The 25,535-nt window shown below is 38.8% G+C and overlaps 1 protein-coding gene across 3 annotated transcripts in view; it reads left to right on the top strand.

Annotated features, from left to right (window-relative positions):
• The window catches only part of scai (suppressor of cancer cell invasion), a 33,336-nt gene extending 9,527 nt beyond the window's left edge, over positions 1-23,809 (top strand). Inside the window, exons 2-17 of one of the 3 annotated variants that reach the window (XM_079608551.1) lie at positions 719-833; positions 14,334-14,429; positions 14,641-14,727; positions 14,826-14,924; positions 15,122-15,218; positions 15,574-15,672; positions 17,014-17,166; positions 17,319-17,420; positions 17,608-17,709; positions 19,207-19,285; positions 20,264-20,363; positions 20,485-20,566; positions 20,965-21,037; positions 21,217-21,390; positions 21,531-21,631; positions 23,002-23,809. In XM_079608551.1, the coding sequence (XP_079464677.1) occupies positions 727-833; positions 14,334-14,429; positions 14,641-14,727; positions 14,826-14,924; positions 15,122-15,218; positions 15,574-15,672; positions 17,014-17,166; positions 17,319-17,420; positions 17,608-17,709; positions 19,207-19,285; positions 20,264-20,363; positions 20,485-20,566; positions 20,965-21,037; positions 21,217-21,390; positions 21,531-21,631; positions 23,002-23,148 (1,698 nt within the window). In that variant the 5' untranslated portion in view covers positions 719-726 and the 3' untranslated portion in view covers positions 23,149-23,809. The remainder of the gene's footprint in view (positions 1-718; positions 834-14,333; positions 14,430-14,640; positions 14,728-14,825; positions 14,925-15,121; positions 15,219-15,573; positions 15,673-17,013; positions 17,167-17,318; positions 17,421-17,607; positions 17,710-19,206; positions 19,286-20,263; positions 20,364-20,484; positions 20,567-20,964; positions 21,038-21,216; positions 21,391-21,530; positions 21,632-23,001) is intronic. The other 2 variants (XM_079608553.1, XM_079608552.1) reach the window with 2 other exon arrangements.
• Positions 23,810-25,535: the final 1,726 nt, after the last annotated feature.

The raw sequence follows: 25,535 nt of genomic DNA on the forward strand, positions 1-25,535 counted from the left end.
ATTACAACAGCAGAAGAACCAAAACCCACAATGACACTGACCAAGCAAATAGATATAGTAAACAACAGGTTAAAAACGCCAAATTATTTCCATGTTTTTTGCCAAATATTGCGTTTTATTATATGGAAAGCAAAGCACACACTTTCTTTCTCCCGCTTAAACGCACACAAATACAGTACGGACACACTCGCACAGAAACGTGTTGTCAGCGCAGCTCTGATGATTTTATTTGTAAAAACAACCTAAAAGCTACATGACATTTTTTTCATTAGCGATGTAATAATGACTGTTCTTGAAGCAGATAAAGTATAGTTTCACTTTACGTTTAAAAAATAAAAAGTAACTTCTAGCTGAATGTATCTTGTTTTATTCATCCCCATGAAGTTCATAGATGTATAAATTGATTATTTAAATTTCCTCTGTGAAACTTTTGTTCCAACTAAAATGCTAATTCGTCAGAGCGTATCAGTTGGTTTGGAGGTGGAATTAGTCAGTTTTCGTCAAAGCTGATTCAACATCTGCCCACGTCACAGATGCAGATCCTTATACCCACAGTATGTCAGTTCAGAAAGGTACTCGTTTAACTGTGATTCATAAAACTTACCTCACCACTGATGGCTGCTTGAATGACGTGGTTGCACTAACGACTCGATTTGGCATAACTCTGCCGACAGCCTGTGTTGAATTCACTATTTTGGTTTGTTTGTTTTGTTTACAGCAGCTGCCATGACAGGGGTGGGGGCAGAGGATGACATCCCTCTCTGTGAGAGGAAAACTGTCACTGACTTCTGTTATCTCCTGGACAAGTCCAAACAGCTTTTCAACGGCTTAAGGTCAGTCTCTTCTCTGTGTCTGAGCATTTTACTGTTTATTTGTGGTTTTGTTTGCCTTCCAGATTGCTGTCTGGGTCAAATCATGCAGTGACCTTTTGTAAACTTACTTTCAGCGCAATCTTTCTTTCTTCCTTTCGCTTGCTTTTTTTGGCTTTTTTATATCTTTTGATTTCATTTTTAGTTTGTTTGTTTGTTGTTTGTCTTGTTTTTGTTTTAATTTTTTCCTTCTCATTTTTTTTCCTCTTTTTATACCTTTCATTTGTTTGTTCTTGCTTTTGTTTATTCTTTTGCTCATGCATTGTTCATTTATTTTTTTCTGTTGTTTTCATCCTTCCGTTCAATTAATTTCGCTTAATTTCTTTTTCTTGTTCATTTTTATTTGTTCTTTTGTTTGTCCGTTTGTTCATTTATTCACCAGTTTTTGAGTATGATCTATAGCTCTGTAATTATATTTGTACTACAGTTTAGGAGTGAATGGAATACTGAAGTAAAGCTAATTTTCTATTCTCGTAATAGCCATGAATCACCCCTTTAACCATATAGTGACACTGACTAATGTAAGTATCAAATATAGTGACTTACATAACACTGGAATGTCTTATCACAGTTGAGACAACGTTATTTAATAACCAAGTCTTGTCGAGATGGCCAAATCTTTTTTAACCGACAGTAGCTTCAAATGATTTTTAAATTTATGACAGCATTGAGCACATCGCTTGGGTTATACTCAGACAACAAAACTGATGGGAACTCCACTGTTAGAAGACAGTAAATTATGCATAATTACATGCAACTAACCCTCATTACATACCCTAACCCTTTAGTAAGTGCATGTTGTTAATTAATATTACTCAGTACCTAAATAAATAATTACACTGTTACAATGACACCTTACATTAAAGTGTAACTTACTTTATTTCTAATGAGGAATACAAAGAAGATGTTTCTTTTTTTTTTGAGAGTACATGTTTTTTTAACCACAGACTTTCAACATGAGAGTGAGTACAGTGTTTTAAGTTTGCTGCTTCAGTATAACTATTATTTCACGTTTCTATGGTATACTGGAAAGCAATAAGCATTTCATACCTTTTAAAAGCTTTTATTGGCAAAAACATTCAATATATGCAAAGAGTCAATATTTACTCTGCAATTAATCGGGCATGCTGGATATCAGCTTCTGGTCCAAATCCTGATTAATGGTGATCCATTCTTGCCTTGTTAGTGCTTTGGAGTTTATCACAATTTATGCTAGTCCACTTGCCTTTTAAGGATGGATCACAGGTTATCTACGGAATTAAGATCTGGGGAGTTGCCGGGCCACGAATACAAAATTTCAATGTAATGATCTCCAAGCCACTTCATTATCACTCTTGCCTTGTGACATGGTTCTCCATCAAGCTGGAAAATACACAGGATCATCACAAAATTTCACAACCTCGAGCACAGACCGAGCAAGCACCCACAAACTGACGGATGTCCTCTGCCAAGGTGGGGCTCCAAAACCGCTGGCGAATGGCAGCTAGCAACCTTCTCACTCCCAGGTGGCACATGAGTCTGAAAGAATGACCCTACTGGAGAACGGCGGCGTGGAACCGAGTCAGGAACAAAAAGCAGACCCGCCAGGTATCCCTGGGGCACTTCGACTCCAGCCTGAGCTTGTTTGACGCAAGCTTCAATTACCCAAGTGACTGCCCCCACTACGGCCCTGAGGCAAAGTGGTGTCAGGAGGAGGCATGTCAACCAAGGTAGCGAATCACCGCGACAATGCATCAGGCTTAACATTCTGGGAGCCTGGTCTGTAAGATAACACAAAGTCGAAGCGCCCAAAAATCAATGCCCAATGAGCCTGTCTGGCATTCAGCCATTTAGCCGAACGAATGTACTCAAAGTTCCTGTGGTCGTTCCACACCATGAAAGGAATGGCCATTCCCTCCAACCAGTGACACCACTCCCCCAGAGCCAGTTGTACTACCAGCTGCTCTCGATTGACGATGTCATAATTTCGCTCTGCGGGAGACAAACGGTTTGAGAAATAAGCACACAGATGTAATTTATTATCTTGAGGGGATATTTTAGAGATAACCGCTCCAACACCTACCTCTGATGCATCAACCTCCCCCACAAACTGCCAAGCGGAGTCAGGTGTAACAAGGATTGAAGCAGAAATAATCCTGCATTTGAGTTCATCAAAAGCACTCTGAGCCACCACAGTCCAGGTAAATTTAACCTTGGTGGAGGTCAAGGCAGTCAGAGGGGCTGCCGCCTGACCTAAGTTCCTATTGAATCACTGATAGAAATTGGCGAAACGCAGGAACTGTTGTAGGGCTGCACGATATTGGAAAAAAATTACATTGCGATATTTTTTTCCCCAACGATATATATTGCGATATTGAGAGCCATAACTCCAGGCTAAAGACAATAATTGCCATTCCATGATATTAATAATTTCACTAATAAGCAAGCTTCATTACAAGTGACAAAAAGGGTCACTTAATATTTTATTCCAAAATTAGAACATTTCTGTAAACACAAAAGCAGAACACATTTTTAAATAAAACAGCAGCTTTACACCAACCCCCTGATTGGTTTACAACAATATAACTTAAAATAAATATATTTTTTATAAAACAACTTAAGCATTTTGGTTCACATTCTTTTAAGTCAACTTTTCTTAGCCAAAGTGCCAAAGTAAAACTGTTGATGTTGGTCATCATAATCATATGAAATAAACAAAATGATATAAAACTTTAATAGCCTATATTTTGTATTAAATCTTCTAAACAGATTAGACAACATTTTTCTGTAAACAGAAAATCCGAACACATTTAAACAGCAGCTTTACACCATACCACCTGTCAGCGTCGCCGCTCCCGTCAAGAGCTGAGGGAGCACCAAAAAAATAGCCTAATGAAAAATAAATAATTCTAATGCCGATATTATTTCAGTATAGAAATACAGACATCCCGGAAGTTCCGGGAGTCTCCCGCATATTGATAGCGGCTGATGCCCGCGAATTAGTTCAAATCTCCGGAATCTAGAGCGAGCGCGCCCGCGAGACAGAGACTGTGCTCCAAACCGCGCAGAGAGAGCAAGAGACCGCGCGCGTGCCTCATGAAGCGCATTTAATATCTCCCGCTGGTGCTACTGTACTGTGCTACTACCCTTCACATCGCATGTTCCGACGATGTGACTATCGCTCACTCGCACATCGCGATGTCGATGTTAAAATCGAATATCGTTCAGCCCTAAACTGTTGTAAACTCTTACTGGAGTCAGGCACCGGCCAGATAAAGACGGTCCTCATCATCGCAGGGTCCATGCGAATCCCCTCCACTAAAATGACAGAACTCAAGAACGAGACTGAATGGGCATGGAAAGTACAATTGTCCGCCTTGACAGACGACTGATTCTCCAGCAGCCGCTGGAAAACACCTCTGATGTGCACCTCGAAGAAAGAAGAGAATATTAAAATATCATCTTGGTGCACAAAACCAAATTTTATTTATCATATCTCTCAGCATGTCATTGACGAGTTCTTGGAAGACAGCTGGGACATTGGACAGGCCAAATTAAAAAAATACAAATATTCAAAGTGCCACGTGGGAGTGTTAAAGGCCATCTTCCACTCATCCCCCTCAATCAGAACACGATGGTGTTTTGCAGATCCAACATTGTGAAAAATCAGCCTTCGAACTTTTGCAGGGGGCGAGATTCTTCACAATAAGAGGCAGGGTGTACCCGTACTTAACAGTTTTGTCATTCAGCCCCAGATAATCTATACAGGAACGCATAGAGCCATCCTTCTTCACAAAGAAGAATCCCATACCTGCTGGAGCTAGGAGGGACATATGATTCCGGAAGACTCCATGGCCGCCCGCTCAGGAGCTGACAAGGAGAAAAGACTTGAAGTGCTTGGTGCTTGGGAGGAGATCGATGCCACAGTCATATGGCCGAAGTGGAGGAAGAGATGCATCTTGGGACACACTCTAAAGACCGCCCATAGATCGTGATGCATGACAGGAACCTGGGACAAGGATCTCCTCCACCTGAAACAAAGAAGGGGCGAAAAAAAAAGTTGCCACAGAAACTAGACAGTATGATAGTAAGGACTCAATTAAGCCCCTTTCACACAGTGCGTTGATCCCGGGAAATTGCCGCGAAATTGCCAGAGTGCCTTCTGTGTGAACGCAAACACGTCCCGGGATTGATGCCGGGATCGATCCCGGGTTGGGGGCCTAGTAACATTGACGGGATCGATCCCGGGTTGGGGACCAAGTAACATTGCCGGATCAGTCCCGGAACGCGCCCTGTGTGAACAAAAGCCAGGATCAATGCCGTAAGGGGTGTGTTGTAGTGATGACGCACGTGCTATCGCACGACTATGTTGCTCTTAGAAGAAAGTTTGTGTTCGTCATCAACAAAGAAAGAATGAAAAAATGTCTGCAAACTGGAATGAAGCAGAGACCAGGGAGCTCCTTAGTATCCGTGGAGCTGAGATCGCTCGCCAGCTTTGTGGAACAGTACATGATGCGTTAGTGTACATGTTTTCGACGCGTACATTACACGTCTCATCCTGACGTCACGTGTCTTTACGGGATCTTACCGGGATGTTTGTGAACGCACTCACAGATCCCAGAAAATCACTGGCAGTGTGAATGAACCAAAATCAAACGATCCTGTGACACATCCCAGGACACATTATCCGTGTATTTTCTGGAATCTCTGTGTGAAAGGGGCTTTAGAAATAGACTTATCTGCCCAGTTAATGAGGGGACCATGTAGGGAATGCCAGGGATGGCTAAGGGAGCTACAGGAGACTTTGTTAAATAAATAAAAATAAATCTCTAGCTCCTCACGGTGGTTGCTGGAGCTAACTACATTCACCGGGCCGGTGACCGTCCAGTAAGGGAGCAGTGATGGGAGGATGTATAGGAAGACCCCTGTCACGGGCCCAGTTTTCTTTGAAAAAATTCCCCTCCGCCCCAGAGTCAATGAGTGCTGAACCCTTGAAGGAAGTATCATTCATGATGACAGTCGCTGGCAGGAGAGTACTAGGTTTATGAAATGGGGATGTAAATTCTGCCCGATGCCTGGAAAACTGACCCCGAACCCAACGATGTAACTCCATTCTGAAATCGAGATGAATGGCAATGTCAGTGAGATCATCCAGATGTTCGGGGGGATCACGAGCATACATCTAATCTTTGTTTTCATTAATGAGCCCATCCAGGAACTGCGCCTCGGGATTCCACTAACTGGCTGCGCGAGTTCTAAATTCAATAGCACAATCTGCCACCAATCTCTTGCCTTGTCGAAGAGCCGCCAACAGCCCTAAAGCCTCCTTTTCCAAATACAGACCGATCAAAAACATTTATAGTTTTGGCTTTGAAAAGTTGGAAATCAAAACTGGGACTCATATAAAGCTGTACCCCAGTCGCGAGCCCTACCAGACAGCAGGGAGATGATCTATGCCACTTTGGATCTCTCCTTTGCATAGGTCCATGGCTGAAGTGAAAACACCATTTCATATTGAATGAAAAAGGAGCGACAGTTGCTAGGCTAACCAGCATAAGTTGAATGATTGTTGACTCAAGGTTCGTAAGTGGAATCAGTGGCGGCTAACATTGACGACGCGAGATCTGGGTTGAGACGGTGAATTCTTCAAACTGGTCTTAAAGCTCAGCGACTCGCGGTGCGAGAGACTCCATGGAGAAACGTGCATTAACAGGCTCCTACTCATGACGGCCCAGCATGGTTGGGAACCAAGTTCCATGGCTGATCGGATAGGAGATTCTTCTGCTGGGTCCATGTTTGGCCAGTGTGTGGTGTGACAATCTGAGGAAGGAGGATCCAAAGGCAGAAGAATGCTTAGTTTCGTTTTATTGAAACTACTTAGTTCGGAACAGTAGAGAAGAGAATGGTCGGTCAGGCAGGGGTCAGAGTCCAGGGGAATCAAATCCGAATCATTAGGCGAGAACCAATGTCAGACATAGTCAGGCTAGGAGCAAACTGAACCAACAGGGACCTGTCACGATCGGAAACACCTGCGTTCACGGCAGAAAGCAGTCCACAGAGGCGAACAGTAACCCAGGAAATTCCAGCACCATTAATAGTCCAAATGGTCAGCAGTGAGAGGGCAGTCCGAGAACAGTGAATTCTGGAGAGGAACAGGGAACCACAACACAACTGGGCAAAATTTTTTTTTTTGATTAAAAGAAAACAAAACAAATGAAAGTAACACAACTAGACAAGAAAAAAACGGGCAGGTGGACAGCAAGAAGCACAGAACACACTGGGAGAGAACAAAGGAAAGGAAGCATAAATATAGCAGAGAAATCAAGCAATAAGGGGAGACAGGTGAGCGCAATCGAGCGGATGCGCTGATTGCGAAACAAACAGCTGTGCGTAAATGCACGTGGAAAAGACAGAAACAAACACAAAGGAAGAAAACAGAAGGAAGATCAAACCCAAGTCCTGACAGGGACATTTTGAAGTCTTCATCACTGCAGTTGAAACTCTCTCCTTGAAGTTTTAATGATCCAGTAAATGGTTCTATCAAGTGTGATATTCTTTGCAGCAATTTCCTTGCATGTGAGGCCATTTTTGATGTAAAGCGATGATGGCTGTCTTTTTTTGTAGGTAACCATTTCTAATACAAGAATACAATGATTGAATGCACGTTTCTCCTTTTATAGCAATCAGCCAGCCTGCTCTTATAATCCAATCCTAATGATAGAGTGATTTCTCTTGACTAATACTTGTTCACAATTTCCTATGTGATTATGCTGTGATTAGTGAAATGATGTTAGCTGGTCATTTTGTGCCAGGGCCATCTTTTTTTGTGTTTTTTTTTTGTGTGTGAAACTTTTTGCAATTATTTAAAATGCATCTGATCACTCTGTGCACAATAATCTAGAAACTATGAATCAACACCAAAACAACTGAAGCAGCAAACTTTGCAAAACAACATTTGTCACTGCCAATACTTGGCCAATACAAGGCCACAGCTAAATGAAGACAGGATTTTCATTTTCATTTCACTATCCCCTTAAGGAAGTTAGTGCTGTTTTTAGAAATTGGTGTCACTCTCATTTATAACTGAACTGTGTGTGAATGTAACCGTATTTAGCACTCTAAAGCAGGACAACCGTATATTGACATGTATGAATGTAGTCTATTTTGTGGGTGTGGTTGATTAATCTATAAATAAGCAGGTTTTAGTGTCTCATTTGTGCTGTGCTTTATGTATGTGTTGAGGTTTGCCTGTTCATCCGTAGGGAACTGAGAGCCCTTTATATTTTCCAGTGTCTGGGTGAAGTGATCTCAGTTTTACATCTGAATGAATCTTCAGCGCTCCTCTTCCACCCCCTCATATCTGCCAGCGTTTGTCTCTGCATTACACACACCCTTAAAAAAAATGAATCACGTCACTCCGTGTTTATCACAATTTCTCAGTGGCCAGTAGGTTGCGTTTGAGTTAATCAGTAATTTTTAGCTAAGACTATTTATAGGACAAGTATGTCAGTAGCTGTGGGCTCTATCTCTCTCTATTTTAGCCTTCTCCCCCCCCCCCATTCTTTTTTTCTCTTTCCTTCTTGTCTTCAAAATTTGTATTCCTTTCCTTCCACTCTTATCTCTGTATCCAGGCCCTGTCCTTATGTACCAGATGCGATTGTTACATTTATATTGCATAACTGACTGAGACTGCTACAGTCCAGAAGGTTGGTTCATAGAGTAGCCCACATGTTCTGACATTCATATATTCTTGGGGTAGGTTTCTTGCGCATCAATGTAAATTCATAGGACAGTGTTTGGTATTAATTGAATTGTAGCATTTTAGGTCTTAATTGCTTATTATATCTGCATGAATGATTTCATATGATGCTCACACTACCAATGAAAATGTTTATGCATCTTAATGATAGTTTGTGTCTACAAATACAGGATTAGATGCTTGTTATGAGGCCACACCCAATGCCCTGTTTCTCCATACTAATTAGGCTGTCTAACCAGTAGTGGCCTAATTCTGCATTTGATGCTTAGCAACACCCTGAAGAGTTCAGTAATGAAACAGCTATTATTAATTGGTCTCATTTCCTAATACTTCCACTACTTGATAGCTCTCACTATCTCTTACCTCTTTATTAAACAAACTTGACTCAATACAGAGACTTTTATAGTGGCGTTGACATTTTTATATCCATATATTTATATTCTTCATCAGCGCGTAACAAACTGCTTCAAAAATCCAAAAATGTTACATAAATATGACGTGTGTGTGTGTGTGTGTGTGTGTATATATTAGTGCTGGGTAAAGATTAATCGCATCCAAAATAAAAGTTATGTGTGTGTACTGTGTATAATTATTTTGTATATATAAATACACAGACATGCATGAATATATTTAAGAAAAATGTGTTCTATATATATATATATAAAATATGTATATTTATATATAATATAATGTGTATAAATAATAATACAGTGTATATGCAAATATTTCTTAAATATATACATGCATATGTGTGTATTTATATATACAAAATAATTATACACAGTACACAAACATATATTATGTAAGCACAAACTTTTATTTTGGATGCGATTAATCGCGATTAATCTTTGCCCAGCACTAATATGTATACAGTGGGGAGAACAAGTATTTGATACACTGCCGATTTTGCAGGTTTTCCTACTTACAAAGTATGTACATTGTATGATTTTTAAATAATTAATTTGCATTTTATTGCATGACATAAGTATTTGATCACCTACCAACCAGTAAGGATTCTGGCTCTCACAGACCTGCTTGTTTTTCTTTAAGAAGCCCTCCTGTTCTCCACTCATTACCTGTATTAACTGCACCAGTTTGAACTTGTTACCTGTATAAAAGACACCTGTCCAAACACTCAATCAAACAGACTCCAACCTCTCCACAATGGCCAATACCAGAGAGCTGTGTAAGGACATCAGGGATAAAATTGTAGACCTGCACAAGGCTGGGATGGGCTACAGGACAATAGGCAAGCAGCTTGGTGAGAAGGCAACAACTGTTGGCGCAATTATTATAAAATGGAAGAAGTTCAAGATGATGGTCCATCTCCCTCGGTCTGGGGCACCATGCAAGATCTCACCTCGTGGGGCATCAATGATCATGAGGAAGGTGAGGGATCAGCCCAGAACTACACGGCAGGACCTGGTCAATGACCTTAAGAGAGCTGGGACCACAGTCTCAAAGAAAACCATAGTAACACACTACGCCATCATGGATTAAAATCCTGCAGCGCACGCAAGGTCCCTCTGCTCAAGCCAGCGCGTATCCAGGCCCGCCTGAAGTTTGCCAATGACCATATGGATGATCCAGAGGAGGAATGGGAGAAGGTCATGTGGTCTGATGAGACACAAATAGAGCTTTTTGGTCTAAACTCCATTCGCCGTGTTTGTAGGTACAACCCATCCCAACCGTGAAGCATGGAGGTGGAAACATCATTCTTTGGGGATGCTTTTCTGCAAAAGGGACAGGACGACTGCACCGTATTGAGGGGAGGATGGATGGAGCCATGTATCGCGAGATCTTGGCCAACAACCTCCTTCCCTCAGTAAGAGGATTAAAGATGGGTCGTGGCTGGGTCTTCCAGCATGACAACGACCCGAAACACAGCCAGGGCAACTAAGGAGTGGCTCCGTAAGAAGCATCTCAAGGTCCTGGAGTGGCCTAGCCAGTCTCCAGACCTGAACCCAATAGAAAATTTTTGGAGGGAGCTGAAAGCCCCGACACCTGAAGGATCTGGAGAAGGTCTGTATGGAGGAGTGGGCCAAAATCCCTGCTGCAGTGTGTGCAAACCTGGTCAAGAACTACAGGAAACGTATGATCTCTGTAATTGCAAACAAAGGTTTCTGTACAAATATTAAGTTCTGCTTTTCTGATGTATCAAATACTTATGTCATGCAATAAAATGCAAATTAATTACTTAAAAATCATACAATGTGATTTTCTGGATTTTTGTTTTAGATTCTGTCACTCACAGTTGAAGAATACCTATGATAAAAATGACAGACTGCTTTGTGCTTTGTAAGTGGGAAAACCTGCAAAATTGGCAGTGTATCAACTATTTGTTCTCCCCACTGTATATACCCAGTTGTAATCGAAATTATTCAACCCCCATTGCAAATCAGGTTTATTGGCAAAATTTACAGACTTTCAGCGGTTTGCAATAAACAAATCAAACAAAAGTAATTGAAATATCACAACACAATAAATGTTTCAAGTGGTTTCCCCAATTTCAACTAAAATTGCAACTTTTAATGATTATGCTTTTTTTAAAAATGATTATGCTGCCTCAAAATTTTTCAACCCCTTCATGGCAAGCGTCTTTAGTACTTAGTAGAACATCCTTTTGCTGTCATGAGCTGCTGCAAACAAGATGTATAACCAGACATCAGCTTCTGGCAGCGTTTCTTATGCCGGGGACACACTTACTAGCTAAAACATTAAGACTGAACTGAACAGTGAACACCGACTGTTTCTAACAACTGCAGCAGATTTTAAACACTGAGTGTGAACACCGATTGCACGCAATTGTCTCTGACTCAGCACGTTTGGGCATGATCTGTCGTAAGTATCAAACTACTTTCATAATCGGCCTTACGTGTGTCACCGGCTTAAGTGCGAATGTAAGAAAATGCAGACTGCATGCCTAGGTGCTTGATTTTATACGCCTGTGGCAATAGAAAGTCTGATTGAAACACCTGAATTCAAATATTATAGGGTCCCAATACTTTTGTCCATATAGTGTAGCTATAGTGTATTACATTTTCATAAACATATTTATTTTTTATAAATATTTATATTTAAATATTTTAAATATATATATTTTCATAAAATAAATAAATAATGTCTTAAATATAAATACCAGGTGAAACTCGAAATATTAGAATATCTTGCAAAAGTTCATTTATTTCAGTAATTCAACTTAAAATGTGAAACTAATAAATTATATAGACTCATTGCATGAAAAGTTAATTACATGCAGCATTAATACCCACAAGACAGATTCACTGGGAGAGCACAGCCAGGGATAGACCTGTAAATTAGGGGAGGAGGAGAAAGGAGGGAGATAGGATGGTGTATGTGTGCAGATGGGGTCAGATGTGGTGGAGTTGAGTAACAGCAATATTACATCTGTATGGTATGACTAAGGCCTCTGGTACTCCAGTGTTTTGATTATGCCATTATTCTGGAATATATTCTGGAATTGACACTCCCAAAATGTTAGTTTAAACAAACAAAAAGTCTACCAACACTAAAGGACAGTTACAGGTAAAACTCGAAGAATTCGAATATCGTGCAAAATTTCATTTATTTCAGTAATTCAACTTAAAAGGTGAAACTAATATATTATATAGACTCATTACATGCAAAGTAAGATATTTCAAGCCTTTATTTATGGCTTACAGCTATGAAAACCTTTTCACAATATTCTAATTTTGAATTTGGGGTTTTCATAAGCTGTAAGCCATAATCATCAAAATTATAAATAATGTCTTGAAATATCTCACTTATTATAATATCTCACTTATACATGTAATGCATGGAGTACCAGAGGCCTTAGTCATACCATACAGATGTAATATTGCTCTGTTACTCAACTCCACCACATCTGACCCCATCTGCACACATACACCATCCTATCTCCCTCCTTTCTCCTCCTTCCCTAATTTACAGGTCTATCCCTGGCTGTGCTCTCCCAGTGAATCTGTCTTGTGGGTATTAATGCTGCCAGAGTGGATGGGAAATTAATGGTGCATGTAGTGAAATTAAAGCCCTGCCTAATGACTGCTCCTATCTCCTTCCTGACCTTGTCTCTCGCAGCCCACAGGGGCAACGGGGTGAACCGTAAATCTCAAAAACCCATCTCTATAACCTTACAGCATGTGTGAATGCATGTTATGAATGAAAGCTGTGGAACAAAATACAGTGCTGGGTTTCATTGAATCTGCATGAATGAAAGGAGGCGTGTCCGTGCGCTGGTGTTGATTTGCATGATGTGTGTGTGTGCTTGTTGTGTATGTGTAACTCAAGGTTATGCCTGGACATATTTTATTTTTTGACATTCGTTTTTGTCCCCCTGCCTTTCCCAGAATGACCCGTTACAGGTTCATTATAAATGATGCATCATCTACTGTTATAATGTGTGAGCATGTGTAAATGAGGGCTTTTGAATTTACCTGCTGCATTCGCAACCTCCCTTCTTTCCCCAGTCCCTGCTTCTGTTGTCATAGCAACCCTTTGATGATAACAATAGGGCCTAGAGGTGGTTTTGGAAGGTTTAGGGGGAAAAGGACGAGAAGGGAATAAAGAGAGAAAGCGCGAATAGAGGCAAAAGTGCTAGCCTACTTCTCAAGTTGATTGCCATAGCTCGTCAAATTCCTTCACATCATCGGCACTATGACTCACCACAGCCCTGCCCAAACTCTCACCCACTCACACTTTCTGACTCTCTGATAGCTCTGCTTTTGCTCTCCCCCTCCACCAATGTCCTCTCATCATTTTCATGATGATGTTAATTAAGTGCATGACAACCATGACCACTTGTATATTTGGAAGGCTCATCTGCTGTTGTCCAAAATGATATCTCGCAATTGGAGTGTCAAGGCAGAGGGGCAGAAATGCCTTATATAATGATATGTGGGTATCAAGGTCGTAGGTTTGGGTTTAATACAACCTTGATTTATTATTTTAAAAGAAACTAGTGATTAAAACAATGAGTCACAGTACCTTGATCATATGTAAAAAGCAATTCCCATTGCAAGTCTGTTAATATAGTAATTTGTCATCTATGGAAGAAAGGGAAAACCCCAGATATTTCAATAAATGTCCCAGCATTCTTTTTGTTGTTGTCTATACAATGGAATACAATGGTCACCAAAACTGTTTGGTTACTAACATTCTTAAAAATATTTTATTTTGTGTTCGCAAAAGACTATTGTCTCTAATTGTGGAAGTCTCTATTTGACTTGTTTGCCAAATAACTTTTTATCAAATGAATTGCCATTTGTCATTTAATTGTCATAATGGTTATCTATCACAACTATATCTTCGATATCAGTTCCTTTTTCATATTGTCTTTATTTGAGACACTTCTGTGAAGTTGAAATGAAAAGAAATTCTATTTTTGAAATTCATGTTGATTTTATGTGAATGATACATGAATGCATGTCTTTTTTGACCTCATAATTATCAACTGTCATAACTCAAAAAAACGTATGTCGAACTTTTCCTATCATTTACTACACCTCGTCACTTTCTTTACAATCAACTGTAAATAGTTTTACACCTGTCAGCTCCAAATACTGATTATGTAAACACAAGCACTTAGATAAATAGTTTATTTTTATTCTGTCTGTTAAAGCCTGTTAAATGGACGTTTGACTATCTATAAATGAGGAGAATGTAAATTTGGCTGTGTTTCTCTTGTTTGTTCTCTCGCACTCCTGCAGGGATCTGCCTCAATATGGACACAAGCAGTGGCAGTCCTATTTTGGCCGAACATTTGACGTATACACCAAGCTGTGGAAGTTTCAGCAGCAGCACAGGTCAGCCCTAGATCTATTTTTGAAACAGAAAGGACTGGTTTTTTAACCAAAATCTCAAAAATAAAACCGGTAGGTTTAGAACTACAAAAGACTGAAGATTTAACATTCATGATCAAACCTCCCTCTGATAGTTCCTCTGCACTATGATGTCAGCATTAATGACAGATGATTCTTGATTCTTCTGATTTGGGTTTATGTTACTGGAGAATAGACAAGTCCTGGACAACCGGTATGGTCTCAAGAGGTGGCAGATAGGTGAAGTGGCCTCAAAAATTGGGCAGCTGTACTACCATTACTAGTAAGGAGCCTTTTAACACAGATATTTATTCATCTGGTTTCAAACAGTGTACTTCAAGAATTGTTTACACATCATTTTTTTTATTTTGTCTTCTTTAGCCTCCGCACTTCAGAAACAAGCTACCTAAATGAAGCCTTTTCTTTCTATTCGGCCATTCGCCAGCGATCTTATTACCACCAAGTCAACAAAGAAGACAGGTGAAAAGATGCTACAATGAACTGTGATGGGCAAAGTTGATGCCCTTGATGCCCTTTTCTTGATTTTTATTTTCTATGTTCTGGAAAGTTCTTTAAAGTAATAGACTTATGAGCAAGTAAGCAGTAAATATCCCACATTTCTGTCTTTTATGGTCTTCTCTTCAGTTCATTAATCTTGTCCCTTCTCTTTTGCACAGGCCTGAGCTGGTTGTAAAAAAGCTGAGGTATTACGCTCGGTTTATCGTTGTTTGTCTGTTGCTCAACAAGATGGACCTGGTTAAAGTGCTAGTCAAGGTAAGTCATGGACGGCAGACCAAATGGATTTTTAGTCCATGGCTCACTATAGATATTCAGTCGAACAGAGGTTCTTGCCAAAGGATCAGTCAGCATGGACAGTCTGTTAGTTATTTATGCTGCTGGAATTAAGACAAAATTCACACCTCATTCATTTTGGCACTGTAAAATTGCACACTGTCAGCCATTACTCATATACACATATTTATAGAAATGAATGGATTTTTGTATTTTATATTTGTTTTTTGCAAGGTACTAATTAATATACTGACAACAATTCACTGTTCATGAGAAGAAAACCCAGTATGGTCTATATCAGTGTTTCTGAGACCATCTGTGGTGTCTTTTTTTGCAGGAGCTTTCTGAGGAGATTGAGGACTACACCCAGCGCTTCAACACAGAGGACCAGTTAGAGTGGAACCTGGTGCTGCAAGAAGTTGCTGCTTTTGTGGAGGTAAGATTTTTTTGAAAGAAGTCTATAATGTGCATAAAGTGTCATGAGTATAGAGTGGTGCAGGTATGACGTCACTTTGTAGGCCAACCTCCAGTTAGCATCACTCTGGTTCTCTCGACAAAAACTCAATAGGATTTTTCCATAGGCTTTTGGATTATCGTAAAAACAAGCTCAGTGATCAACAAAATTGTATAATACTTACTCGTTTTGTCCATCAAGAGACATTTTCACAGATGAACACAACTTTTATGAATTTTAATTTCTAAATGCAGTCGCCAGGAGTAAAAAGCTGAAGGTAGGGTATAAACTAACTACACCACGGTCCCACGAATTCAACGTCACCATCACTAAGCTTCTGACAACTCTTTTAGTTTTTATGTAAAAACATTTTCTCAGAACATTAGAATAGTTTATAAGAGCACAATTATAAGCAGCAGGCTGTAAAAGCGGACTGAGCTTTCCTGTTCGGCGTGAGGACATTTTAATGTCCCCGACAACCTCTGAAGTCCCATTTAGCCACTTTTTAGCTACCGCCTTTTTCATGACACGTAACAGCTTAAAAAAATTGGCAGAATAAAACGTGAAAGTGTCTTGAGCTGGTGTTCACCACAGACCGTATTTCCACCATTTAACCAAAATCCCATTAAAAAAAACCATTGACTTCGGGATGATAGAACCGGAAGTGCTAACTCATTTCCGCGATTTGGCATACAAAGTGATGTCATACCTGCACCACTCAATTGCACTATTAAAATTACCATGAAATGCGATTCACAACCCCCTTTCATGATATAAAAAATATTTTGTATGTCAACAGAAAAGCAAAGTTTGTCAGAGATTGAGCAAATTATGATCTTGGAGAAAGAATATGAAGCAGTTTTTTATCTGGAATAATATACACCAAATCATTCACAGTAAGACCACTACCAGTCAAAAGTTTGGGGGCAGTAAATTTGATCAAATACAGTCGCAACAACAATTAAAAATAAATAAATAAAAATCATTACAGTTTTTAATAACCATCATTAAAATAACCTGTTTTCTACTTTATATTTTAAATGTAATTATTATTATCAATGTTCATTTTTATTTTATTTTATAAACTTACCGAAAAGTAGTGTATAGTAATTAGTAAATCAGTTTAATTTTTATTCAAAGTAGAAATGTATCAATGTTGTGCACTTTAAAAAGCCCAATAACTCAGATGTTATAAATACCTCTTCTTACACGACTTACTGTTACAAAGGGCAGATGTAGTCCACTCTGTAAGACTGTTTGACAAATATTGATATTTCCTTTACCGTTGTGCCTTTTTCATCTACTATTTTTCTACCTACACAGGCAGATCCTCTTATGATCGTAAATGATGACAACGCCATGGTGGTCATATCCAATCGGCTGCAGGAGGGGGGTGTGCCCCCTCTTGAACAGGGCATGGTGGTTGGCCAGCTCACCTTGGCAGATGCACTCATCATTGGCAACTGTAACAGTCAGGTGGGAGTACAGTACAGCAAAACACCTGAGCAAGTTATATAACATGTCAAATTCAAGTGGTGCTTTCTTATGTAAATGATTAGACACTTCAAACTTGTTGTGTAGGTTACAACTCTGGTTTTTGCAATGGTTGGATTTCATCTGGTTTGCAGGTGAAGTTTAGCGAGCTGACCATCGATATGTTTCGTATGCTTCAAGCGCTTGAGAGGGAACCAGTGAACCTGGCCACACAAAGCTCCAAACCAGGGACACTTGTAAGAGAAGACTCTTACACTCTCCCTGTCACTCTCTATGTTGAGTGTTTCTGAGTATTTTCACCCTTCCTCCCTCGCTATTTCAGTACTTCACCTTTTTCAGGATCTCTCTTACTGTTCTATCTCACTCCACCTGCTCTCGGTGTCTCTCTATTCCTCTCTCACTCGTTTATCTCTCTCATTATAGGAGCCCAATGAAAAGCCTGCCAAAAGAGAGAACCCTCATAAATATCTACTCTACAAACCAACCTTCAGCCAGCTCTTCACTTTCCTGTCTGCCTCCTTCAAGGTTTGTCTGATGTCATTGCAGTTTTTTGCACCTGTCAATTAATTGTCAATCCATCCTGTCATTTCCGTCCTGTTTTGACTCTATATGTGCGTAGAGACCTTGTAGCAGTGACATTTCACATATAGTGATTAAGCTATCAAATGTGATATATGCTATGCCAGTAGACTCTTAAATTACAATTTGTACTTAAAGCAAATATAAACTACCGTTCAAAAGTTGTCAGTAATTTTTTTTTTTTTAAGAAATCATGTTTTATTCAGAAAGGAGACACCTTTAACATGGTTTCAAGAAATTACATCTCAAATAAATGGTGTTTATTTGAATTTGTTATTTATTAAGGAATCCTGAAAAAAAGTATGATTTTTCCTCAAATTATTTGTTTATAATAATTGTTGATAATAGGAAATGTTTCTTGAGCATCAAATCAACATATTCAAATGATTTCTGAAGGATCATGTGACACTGATTATATGACACAGCTTTTCATCACATAAATTACACTTTAAAATATATAAAAATAGACAGCAGTTATATTAAATTCAATTGTAATAATATTACAGTTTTTCTCTATCTTGAAAATAAATAGGTGGAGTCTTAGTAAGCATAAGAGACTTATTTCTAAAACATTAACAAACTTATTGACCCAAAACTTTTGAACAGTAGTGTACATATTTAAAATCTGCATAATGTCTTTTTTTCAGCAAAAACTTTAAAAAAGGAGGAACCCTTTATTATTCCTCACCTAAACCTGTTTCAATAGGAAACACATTAACATGGCTCGTCAGTCGTCATATGCTTTTATTGGGCCTTTAACGGCTCTGGATCTCAAGGGAATTTTTCAGGCATTTCCTGCATAATTGCATTATGGTTATTGTCTATCCTATGCACTAGTTTCTGTTCTGTTGTCTGGAGTGACACCTCATGTGTGAGTGTGAGTTGCAGCATGGCATGCTACAGGGGTGTTAGCGTGTTACTATCTGCTCTGCTGTAGCGTAGCACCTCGAGAGTGTGAGGAAAACCCACACACACGACTCAGATCCTCGCACGCTTTTGCTACGGAGCAGTTCATTTTTAACTCTCAGACACCCCTATTTTAAGGCTGTTTTCCATCTTGCTTCATGTTTTGTTTAGATAAATGATGACAAATAAGGCATTTCCATGTGCTTCTTTAACCAGTTCCTGCTATTAGCTGTGTGTGTGTGTGTGTGTGTGTGTGTGTGTGTGTGTGTGTGTGTGTGTGCGCGCAAATATGTACACAGTCTAAGAATGTTTAAATGTTATATTCTGAATTGTTTTATTAGTCTTAAGTGTACTGAGATGCTCTGGCTGTGCAGCACTTAGCGTGCCACTGAACTTAATAATTTAGCTTGCTATGACACTGCTTTACCATTTGTAGTATTGTGAGTATTCTGATTTAATTAGCCAATTTAATAGATTCATTTATCTGTTCTAGTCATTGAAAGTTTTCTTTTCTTTCACTGATTCTTTTATTGCTAGGAGCTGCCAGCCAATAGTGTCCTGCTGGTGTATCTTTCTGCCACTGGAGTTTTCCCCAATGGACGCTCTGAGTGTGAAGGTACGGCGAGGTGTTTTAGCACACTGTTGTTCTGTCTGACATAACTGGATGATATGGAATATTGTTATCTTAAAATGTACATAAATACTAACGAAATTAAGCACTCTTTAACTGAATGCTGTTAAGTCAATTAAATTTTAGGATTCAAAGACTTGTGTAATGGCATGTATTATGTGTTTTACACATACTGCCATGTTCAAAAACACATCTGCATTAGCACAGACTAATTCAAATCACTTACCAGCCTTTTCTGTGCACAGTAATATATAATCTTTTAAATCTTGAACACGTTAACTGGGTATATTCTGCGTGAAATATCCATGCGAGAATACCAGGTGTAATTTAGCTCAGCTAACGGTAGAGCACTTCTTTTTTTTAGGAAATACCACCCACAGAAATGATATACACTAATGTTCAAAAGCATGGTGTCATACGATTTTTGTTTTATGTTTTAGTAAGAAGTCTCTTATGCTCACAATAATGCATTTATTTGATCAAAAATGCAGTAAAAACAGTAAATATTGTCAAATATTACTATTTAAAATAACTGTTTTGTACTTTTTTATATATTTTAAAATGTAATTTATTCCTGTGACAGCCATTACTTCATTCTTCAGAAATCTTTCTAATATGCCGATTTGGTGATCAAGAAACATTTCTTATAATGTATCAATGTTGAAAATAGTTGAGCTGCTTAATATTTTTGTGGAAATTAATTTATTTTTGTAACACTATAAATGTCTTTACTGTCAGTTTTAATTTACACAATTTAGTGCATCCTTGCTGAATACAAATGTTTTTTTTTTTTAACTGAACCCAGACTTTTGAACAGTGTTGGAAATGGAGAAACAGAATTTGATCCTCTCAGAAAACTAGTCCCACTGCAAAAATAATCATGATGCTACATTTGGATGCATACGAGAAGGAGTACGATCTGTCCCATCATTATTTCACATCACATTTAACATTTATTTACAGGACCTTATGATTTTGGAGGTGTCCTGACCAATACTAACCGAGATGTGGTGAACGGTGAGATGGTGCAGAAGAGAAATCAGGCCCAAAAAGAGATGCACTGGTGAGCCTTCATTGACACCCATTCTGTGCTAGCCTACTGTACATTGAAACCATGTGCTTACTACACATTTGAGACATTGTTATTTTAACACGCATATAATGCACAAATGTGTGTTTTTCAGCCTCCACCCAGGAGACTTTTTCCCCTTCACCAGGAAACCTCTGTTTCTCATTGTGGACTCATCCAACAGCACAGCTTATAAGGTGAGACATCAACTCTCTGTCTCCTTTTCTTTGTCATGCGCTTACATTTGTTCCATCATTGCAGCATTGCATTCTGTGACATCATGAGGCCATTCATTATTCAAGAGCAGCCATGTGCTTGCTCTATAAGTAAGACAATCTAACTTATTTACTAGGATAAACACGAGAAGTAAGATACATTGAATAGGGAGTTATTATAGATTGATTTGATCACCTTTTGTTTCAGGTTTTTCCTCCTCAACTGATTTTCTTTAGTTGTCTGCTTTGTTCAATAATGGAGTGCCCCCTAGTGTACATTTATAACACATGAACCATTCACTGCTAGTAGAGTACATTTATTGTTAAAAATGAAAAATAATGTAAAACTAACTGTTTGACTTCTTCCTGTCTTTCCACAGAATTTCTCCAACCTGTTCGGCCAACCACTTGTATGCCTTCTTTCTCCAACAGCATATCCGAAGAGCATGCAAGGTCTCCTTTTTGTTTGTTTTGACATTTTGTTGAGAGAGAATTTTAAAAATATATATTTGCTTTGCTTTTTTTTTTTTTTTTTCTATTTAGTTTATTCCCCTTTAAGTAAGATTGTCTGTTATTATATTGATTATCTATTGTATTTTTATACTGTTGTTTTCCGTTTTACTCGCTTGTAGACCAGTCTCAGCGTGGAAGTCTGTTTACTCTCTTCCTCTACAACCCCCTCATGGGCTTCCTGTCTGTCTGTGGACTGAGCAGCATGCGCTATGGATTGTGGGAAAAGGCCCAGGAGCTCATGCGGAAGGTTTTCCATGACATTGGCCAGATGATCACGAGTTCCCGAGTTATAGGTAATGCCAATATGTGCCATTATCCCTTGTCATTTGTTTTGTGCTTTTTTTTATGCTTTCATAAATTTGTTTACATCATTGACTAGTTGGACCAATGGACAGATATATATTTCATAGTTTTCCTGTTGACTGTCTTCCAGATCAGGCCTTTCTGCAGTTTTATGGCGATGAGTTTCTGCGACTGCTCATGATCCGTTTCGTGTTCTGCTGCACCACGCTCCGATTACACAAGCTCTTCCGGGTGAGACTGAATTGAATTCATATTATATATGTTACTATAATAAACACAATTTGTCAATCAATAATCAGTGAAATAATAGTCATATTTGTCTCACGAACCTGATATTAAAGCAACAATAAGAAAAAACACAAATTTTAAACCATTTTGGATATAAAGTGTAAAGTGTAAATATGCAGCTCAGTTCAAACACATAAATACTAAATATACTTTTAAATATGAGGTATTGCAGCTCGTCTTTAAATGTATTCTTTAAACAGACTGGTTACATTTATTAATAGGCTACTAGCTTGCCTTAAGGAAATTGACTTCAGTTGAGGTCCAATAGAAGAAGAATAAAGAAACAATAAATATATATATCACCTGTTTTTTTTCTTACATTTTTCTACTTAAACTTATTTTATTTCAGTTATTTGCAACATTTCTAATTTTCATTTAATAAAAAAACTAAATCTAAAATTTTAATTTAAATAAAAATAAATATTACAAAAAAAATAAACAAATTATAAATAGCGAAAATGAAAACTAAAAATATAAAAAATAAATGCTACTTCAAAATATTAATAGATACTATAATGGTATTTTAATAATACTTTATAAATATAATAAATAATAATACTTTGTATCCCACAATAATAATTATGAGATGTCCAAAGTCTTATCATTTGCCTGAAGAAGACCCAGTAGGGTCGAAACGTTGCCTTTTTATTAAATATGGGAGTAAGTAGCAGTGTTGCGAACATTACAAACCTTTCATTTTAATGACCAAAGTCTTAAACATACAAAGCTGCATTAAACATATATAAAAGACATAATTGACACTGAAAAATTATCATTTAAAATATACATTTTATGTATTGTTGTTAACCTCCTGGTGGAACTACACACTCCACAGTTTGAGAACTACTGACTGAAAACTGCAGCCGCATTACTGAAAAAGATAGATGAACAAATCCAGGTCCTCTGGAAGCAGAACCAATTCAAGTCAATGTCATTTCAAAGGGCCTGTTGTTTACACCTGGTCACTTTTATGCGTTTTCTCTGAAAAGATCGTGACCAGGTTTAAATGCCCTCCGAAACGCTTTCGAGGCGCTTTTAAATCCGATTTATATCTGTTTTCCAGAGACACATTTATGTGGCCAAGTATAAATAGAACCGTTATAAACCATTCAGATAGCTATTCGATCGGTAAAAACGCATGAAGTGACCAGGTGAAAACATGCCCAAACTTTTTTAGAGCCAAACCCTTTCAGATAAGTGTAACCGCAAATAGAGATCACATTTATAAGACTGCAGCAGTTTAACACAGTTTTTTATTCAAGATGGTTTCACAAAGCAGCTGGATGAGGATGCTGTTTCTGTGCACGTTACAGGAAGCGAGGAGTTTTCCAGAATCGTACCCCCAGCTGCCGAAACAGGAGATAGTGGAGAGCAGCCTTCTACAGAAACATGTGCTAGAGCTGGCGGCCATGTTGGATGTGCAAAACCTCTTCTCTGATGGCTTGTTGGATAATTATTGACCACATGGTGGCACCACGCCAAATTCCAGACACACGCACGCACACACACACTCACATACGTGCTCATGTCCATACACGGATACACAAGTTGTAGGTAGTTTATTCTGAATAAGCTGGTTGTTTAACCTAATCTCATTTAGATCTAGATAGTTCAAGAGAAAATATCTCATCATTGTGGGCAGATATTTACAGTTTGTCTAGTTCACATGCATTTCTAGATTTTAACTAACTACACACACCTAGATGCGAACGCGTTGCTCCCAACACACAGAAGAACACAGAGATTTACTACATGCATGTACCGTATGAGTGTACGAGCGCAGGCACACGGGCGTTCAGACCTGTTGAGGGAAGCTATCGCCGTTTCTGAAGGTGATTCGAGAGCACAAGATAACATAGGAGACTTCAGAAAGAGATTTGGAAACATTTTTTTTATGTCAATTGGTGTAATTCCAGGGAGATACTTCCAAAAAGATGAGCCTAAGGCTTTGGCAAAACACATTTTGGAGAAGGAAGTTTGTTTTCCCTTCTCAACACTTTGCCTCTGCAACGTTTACACAATTTTTTCCGTAGGGAGCGTGCAGCATGTTTGCATTTATTTGCTCTGTCTTGCCTTTCTTGTTTGTTTTCGTTCATTAAAACGTGTTCGTTTCTCGTCTCGACACAAATTTCGTGGACTTTAGCCTGGCCTTTTGAAGGAGGTCCACCGCGCTGTGCCTCTTTTGGGTTATTTTGGTCATCAGCTAACTGGTCCTTAATTAATCGCTACGTTGACACCAGAATCTCCATTTTTATCGAGCGTTTCTTCAAAAGAGATTCTTTTTAGCATGCCTCAGTAGTGTGGTAAGCCCATACTTGCATAGCTGATGTAATAACCTAATGTCTTATTCCATGTGTGCAGTGGACACCAATAGCCAACCAAGTTCTCTTTTATAGTGTCACAGAGATGTACAGGCGTACTCCTGTATATAAGTACAAATTTGTGTATATATATATATATATATAAATATATGTATAGTTCTATAAGAGGTCAATGTGATGCAGAGAAGTGTCTGTCTGGGTTGTTTGTCGTGGCAGATCTGTGAAAAGATGACCCTCTGCATGTGACAGGGGCAGTGTTCTTTAGTCTAATCTGTGAATGGACCATGCCACTGTCTCAACTGCGCACCCTCCCGCCACTTCACACAAGTGCAGTCAGCTGACATTCCAAGGATCATGGCATAAGAGCATCCCTCCTTCACGACCCATCTGTCTCAAGGACAAGTGCATTGCATCGGTCTAGTAAGAAGTGATGTGATCAGTGTTTCGTTCGGTTCATTTTTGATCATTACGATGATAGCGGTTACAATAACAGCCTTGCACTTTACTTGCACTATTTAAGTTTTATTCTGATGTTATTTATTGGGCTGTTGGCAAGAGGCATGTCTGATCATTTTGTTATGTTCCTCATCCCTTTCTCCGTCTGTGATCTCTGGTACAAAACGGCACACATGATGACGGATTCTTCAACGTTTACCAACTCTTCCCCCAAACTGCAGGTTTTATCATGGACATTCAAATAGGACCAAAAGATTCTTGCATGTGGAGAGCACAAGATCCCGTAAAATACCGTCATCTCTCTACTTTAGTCTAGTTTTTTTTGCACGTTTTCAAGTCATAGCTGCTTCCACGCGCTTATTTAAAAAAAAAAATAATAATAATAATTATCTTGTGTAAAAAGAGAGAAGTTTGCTAACGAAACAAATCACTGCCAAACAGAATCAACTTTAACATGGAATCCACTGCCCAATCTATTGTCTTGCAGGCACCGAGCTTTTATTTTTTAATTATTATACTGTTTTAGTTTGCCAAAAGGAGGAGGGCTGGATGGAGATGAAGAGGGAAACAGATGGTGGATGTCACCGTTTCCTCTCCATTAGTTGTCTGACCTTGACTGGTGAACTGTCGAATGTTTTTGCCTTATTTAATTTATGTTAGTATGTGTGTATAACAAGTATCTTAACTTCACACCATCCTATAAATTAGCTCTGTAAGTTCTCGCTCAGACTGTCCTGGGATAGTGCTGTATTCACACCACACCATTCATCTGAGAGCACAGGGGTGAATACGGACTTAAAGCACTTATATGTGAAATGTACCACAGCAGAAACCTACCAACTTAAGATTTAGGGGAAAACGCAATACCCCTTTTTTGTTGTTATTTAAGTGTTTTCTTACCAATTGCCCACATTTCTGTAGTAGATGCATGTTATTTAGCAGATCTGTTAAATGTTGATGCCCCTTGCACCATTTTAATGAATGCTGTAAATGCATTAGCAGCCATGATTGGAAGGAACAGAAAGAAAATCAACTGCATTTGTTTTCTATTGTCAACATGGGGCCAGATC

Source organism: Phoxinus phoxinus (assembly GCF_949152265.1).
Source record: "Phoxinus phoxinus genome assembly, chromosome: 3".
In the NCBI taxonomy this organism is placed as follows: Eukaryota; Metazoa; Chordata; class Actinopteri; order Cypriniformes; family Leuciscidae; genus Phoxinus; species Phoxinus phoxinus.